The following is a 5,089-nucleotide window of genomic DNA, read 5'->3' on the forward strand; positions in this document are numbered from 1 at the left end:
TGTTATGGTATGATTTAGCAGAAGTACTACATTGGCATTGGCAATGGCAATGGCAATGGTATTGTTTTGTGTGTAGAGTCCGATAGACTAGAATGACGGCTACCATTTATGTTTCTTCATTCTCTCTCTTCATAAAACCCATTTATGTTTTTCCCTTCACTTCACGCCAAACGTCTGCACTCTACTCTACCACTCTCCCTTTTCTGTGACTTCTTCTCTCAAAACCCAAACATGCCCTTATCCCATTCTTCATCATAGTTAGTTATTCACTTTCACTCTCTTCCATCTTCGTCTCTTTTTCCCTTCTCTCACTTCTTTTCCAATGAAAGGTGTCTTGTCTTTTCTTCGCGAGCTCAGAAACCACTTTCTGTTGCTTCTCCTCGCAATGGAGCTCCTGCTGCTTCTTATCTCTCCCTTTGCATCTCCTCTCAGTGGTGAAGGTTTGTGTGCACTCTCACTCTTTTCGTTCATTTGTTTCCTTTGCATGGCCCAGAGAGAAAACAAGACTTTCTCTTGCGTCCGTGCATGTGGGTGTGTACGAGGATCATGTTTGGTTTATGTTGGACGATTAAAAACTGTAAGCTTGGTCGGTTTCTTGGTGTTTCCTTGAGGAATGGAGTGATTGCAGAGTGACTAGTGAGTGAGTGATTGAGTGAGTTCACTTGTTTTCGGTGGTGTTTGATTCAAATTTTATTTTTATTGATGGTTTTTTATAATTTCATTTGTTGTTTTAATGTGGATATTGTACAAGTATAAGACAAAATGATAACTAAACCTTGTTTTAAATATTTCTTTGTTTTTTTGCAGAAAATAGACAAAGGAGCAACAGTTTTAAATTGTAAAGAACAGTTCTTTTTTCAGTAGTGTTTATTTTTATTTTTTTGTGATTTGGTGCTTAATGAGAAATTTGGTGTTTTTTCCCCACTGTTCATGTTTACTGTGCTTTACTTATGGCTTCTGTTTCATAGGTGTCTGGTGATTTTTTTGGCGACTTAGCATAACTTTGTTTAAGGTTGAAAGCTTTGAGGCGTATATTTTGCTTTGATTTATTGATTTTGTTTCTTTTCAGAACTAAACTCAGTGCTTTTTGAGTTAACTATTAACCGCCGAGTGTTCTTTGAATTGAATGTAACAAATGCATTTTTTTTTCATGCCTTTTGAGCAAAAGGCAAGTTTTTTTTTTTTAATTCTATTAGTTTGAGGTGAAAAATATAAAAAGTTAATATTCAATAAAGTAACAACTAAACAAATGATCAAGTGTTCAATTATGCATTTAATTTTTCATTGTTGTATTTTTGGTTAAGTGCTGTACTTTTATGTTGGCATATATTAAATACTAATTTCTGCCCTTGTTATCTTGTTATGTAGCTTTAACTGTAACTTAAACTAAAAAAATTCGAGTCCTCATAATTAGTTACCCAAACCTGAATCTGTAAATGATAATCATTTAATTTACCAGTCCCTTTTATCTCTTTCACTCTTTTTTTTCATTTGCTGAGATACGGGTAAACTACTTGAATTCTTTAACATTTTTACTGTAGTGTCTGTATCTTTATTTGTCTTATTTTCATTAGTTTAAATTTCCAAGTGGGCCCGTATATGGCGAAGAATATTAAGCAGGTTTTGAACCTACTTTTTTTATTTGTTCCTGTTTTTAATTAATGTTTTTTCATAGCCAATTAATGTTTCTAAGCTATGTTCTAATTACAATCTATACATGGGAAGATTTGACATAATATTATGTTGGAAATTACTTAAGAATGGATTGTAAGTTACTTTATATTGATTGTGGAAAATGTCTTTTGAAGATCAATGTGGGGAAACAAAAAGGTGTCCGTTTTGATTTTGTTGTGTATTTTTGAGATACATGTACATGAAGAAGACAGAAAGCAAGAGAGATGAAGATAGTTGCATATAGAGTCATATAATGTTTCAATTATTTTAGTGTTCAAGTAATATAACTGATTCATTTTACATCCATAAGGTTATGTTGTGCTTGAATTTTCATGCACGTGAAAATGTATGTAGGACAAGCATTGATGAAGATTAAGGCTTCATTCAGCAATGTAGCAGATGTTCTGCATGATTGGGATGATTTGCATAGTGACGACTTCTGCTCCTGGAGTGGAGTCTTGTGTGACAATGTCAGCCTTACTGTTCTCTCTCTGTTAGTCTTCTATCTCTGAACTTTTCAGTTGCATTAATCTCTCTGATTAGCTACATTTTCTAAGATTAAACAACTTACAATGCTTCTTCTTGTTTCTAAAGAAACTTGTCAAGCTTGAACCTTGGTGGGGAGATATCACCGGCCATTGGTGACTTAGGAAACTTGCAATCCATGTAAATATCATATATTTTGATTGATTTGATGACACCCTTTTTTTTTACATTTAACTTAATCATGCACTTCTGGCATTGACAGAGACCTGCAGGGGAATAAACTCACTGGTCAAATTCCGGATGAAATTGGGAACTGTGCTGCACTTATTCATCTGTATGAACCATGTTATGGTCTTGTTTCTGTTTTTTCACATTGTCGAAATTTCCATGATGCAAATGCTGATCACATTTCTTTCCTTCATTTTAATTGGAAGGGATTTGTCTGATAATCTGCTATATGGTGATATACCTTTCTCCATATCAAAACTGAAGCAGCTTGTGTTTCTGTAAGATTGAAATTAGAATTTGTATTCAATGTTTTGCATTGGCTTTCATTCTACTACAAGTCCTGAGTTGAGCTCGTGAATGCAGGAATTTAAAGAGTAATCAGTTGACTGGTCCTATCCCTTCAACTTTAACCCAAATTCCTAACTTGAAGACTCTGTAAGTTCCCACTTTGTCATCTTTGCCGTATAGAAATCAAATGTATGATCCAATGTGAGTCTTGTGATAGTTAACAATTCGCTATAGAAATTAAATGTATGATCCAATGTGAGTCTTGTGATAGTTAACAATTCGCTATGTTACGATGCTATAACTGCATGACTGGAGCTTTTCACAATGTTCTAACAATTGTATGGTTATGTTTTCAGCGATCTTGCACGAAATAGACTCACTGGTGAGATTCCAAGGCTACTCTACTGGAATGAAGTCCTGCAGTACCTGTGAGTTCTTCTTTAGTCTTTCTTTATATTTTCAGCTATTACATGTTTCTTGTTACTTCTTATACTACGCAACTGTATTTTATAAATAATGGTCGAAAGCTTACATGGTTTTGTACTGTTCATATATAAAACCATGAGATAGTGGGTTGCGAGGGAACATGTTGAGTGGAACTCTGTCGCCTGATATCTGTCAATTAACTGGTTTGTGGTATTTGTGAGTATTCGAACACTTTCAATGAGGTTTCTCTTTTTCTTTTCTTGCCTTCTAAACATCCTTTTAATCTTTGGTTTATTAACTTTGTTATTTTTGTTCTGTTTTACCTGACTTCTCAGTGATGTGAGAGGCAATAATTTGACTGGCACGATACCTGACAGCATTGGAAACTGCACAAATTTTGAAATCCTGTATGTTACTTCTATGGAGCTTTTAGTTGCTGCATTATAGTTGGTTTTTGTCCAAATTGTGACTTAACCTCTTTGAATGAATTTCAGGGATCTGTCATATAACCAGATTTCTGGGGAGATTCCCTATAATATCGGATTTCTTCAAGTAGCTACTTTGTAAGTATTTCCTTCAAGCAGTGAACTTGTTACTATTGTTTTGTTGGGATATCAGATTATGTTCTCAATATCTTCTATCACCTGCTTGTGGATTTGTTTGTGTCATCATGTATCCTTGAATTGTATATAATGCATGAATCGTTGGGACTTGTCTTCCCAGGTCACTTCAAGGAAATAGACTAACTGGTAAGATTCCGGAAGTCATTGGTTTAATGCAAGCCCTTGCTATTTTGTAAGTATATTAATACTGAACATATGTTGTTTGATTTTACATTTCTGAAAATAATTTTGGTTCACTGATGAATCGTGTATAATCTGTATTATCACATTGCGGCAGGGATTTGAGTGAGAATGAGCTGATAGGACCTATCCCTCCCATACTAGGCAATCTGTCTTTTACTGGCAAGCTGTAAGTATAATCACACACAGAGTAATAACTTCTATTAGTAATTATTTGTCTCAGTTTTTTCTTCTATAATTTAGGTACCTTCATGGAAACATGATCACTGGATCAATACCTCCAGAACTTGGCAATATGTCAAGACTAAGCTACCTGTGAGTTGATCTCCAATTTATTGTCTTCATTATGTCCTGCTTTTTTCATGAAGTTAAAAGAAGATTTGTTTTTACAGGCAATTGAATGACAATAAACTAGTTGGCCAAATTCCGGATGAACTTGGGAAGCTCGAACACTTGTTTGAATTGTGAGTTTAGATCTTTCTGTCTTATTGTCATTGCATTTCTCAATTTGGTGTGGTGAGTTAATGTTTATCAGTTAATGTCATCCAGGAATCTTGCCAATAATCATCTTGAAGGATCTATTCCACTTAACATTAGCTCCTGTACGGCCTTGAATAAGTTGTAAGAATTCTAAGCTCTAGTTTCAAATTTTGTGGAATGCTTTTGAAGATTCTTTATTTTTTCATTACCTTAGCTTGGAATATTGTCTAATCATTTGTTTACTTTTGCAGTAATGTGCATGGAAATCATTTAAGTGGTTCAATTCCTTTGAGCTTTAGCAGCCTGCAGAGCTTGACTTACTTGTATGTTTCATCTTACTGTGTTTAGACTTCTTTCATCTTTTTTAGTGGATTACTTCTCAATTTATTAATATGATGAGAAAGTTTTGTTGGATTGCCAGAAACCTTTCTGCAAACAATTTCAAAGGGAGTATACCTGTTGAATTAGGCCACATAATAAATCTCGATACGTTGTAAGTTCCATGAAACTATATCTAACCTAACAAAATTGCTATATATGCTGATTCTTTTTTTTTTTTTTTAGAGATCTATCTAGCAATAATTTTTCAGGGCATGTTCCAGGGTCTGTTGGTTATCTTGAGCATCTTCTAACTTTGTAAGACAAATGCTGCTTCTAAACAATTTGATCTACCTTATACTTTGAGTTTCTCTTGTTAATGTAGC

The 5,089-nt window shown here is 34.3% G+C and overlaps 1 protein-coding gene across 1 annotated transcript; it reads left to right on the plus strand.

The window, feature by feature from the left end:
* Positions 1-324: 324 nt before the first annotated feature.
* Positions 325-5,025, plus strand: LOC148203059 (uncharacterized). Its single transcript, XM_088109722.1, has 18 exons — positions 325-440; positions 2,029-2,167; positions 2,269-2,340; positions 2,423-2,494; positions 2,595-2,666; positions 2,752-2,823; positions 3,033-3,104; positions 3,247-3,318; positions 3,438-3,509; positions 3,597-3,665; positions 3,826-3,897; positions 4,003-4,074; positions 4,149-4,220; positions 4,298-4,369; positions 4,455-4,526; positions 4,637-4,708; positions 4,807-4,878; positions 4,950-5,025. The coding sequence occupies exons 1-18, from the start codon at positions 386-388 to the stop codon at positions 5,023-5,025; spliced, it is 1,347 nt and encodes a 448-aa protein (XP_087965848.1). The 5' UTR covers positions 325-385.
* The last annotated feature ends 64 nt before the right edge of the window (positions 5,026-5,089 follow it).

This window comes from Vigna umbellata, chromosome 3, assembly GCF_029865625.1.
Source record: "Vigna umbellata cultivar VRB3 chromosome 3, Vumbellata_1.0, whole genome shotgun sequence".
NCBI lineage: Eukaryota > Viridiplantae > Streptophyta > Magnoliopsida > Fabales > Fabaceae > Vigna > Vigna umbellata.

Bases quoted from the DNA above. Each gene is read 5' to 3' on its own strand.
- LOC148203059 (XM_088109722.1), top strand. From the start codon at position 386: ATGGAGCTCCTGCTGCTTCTTATCTCTCCCTTTGCATCTCCTCTCAGT. The intron at 441-2,028 runs GTTTGTGTGCAC...AAATGTATGTAG, and splicing joins ATCTCCTCTCAGTGGTGAAG to GACAAGCATTGATGAAGATT. The intron at 2,168-2,268 runs GTTAGTCTTCTA...TTGTTTCTAAAG, and splicing joins AGCCTTACTGTTCTCTCTCT to AAACTTGTCAAGCTTGAACC.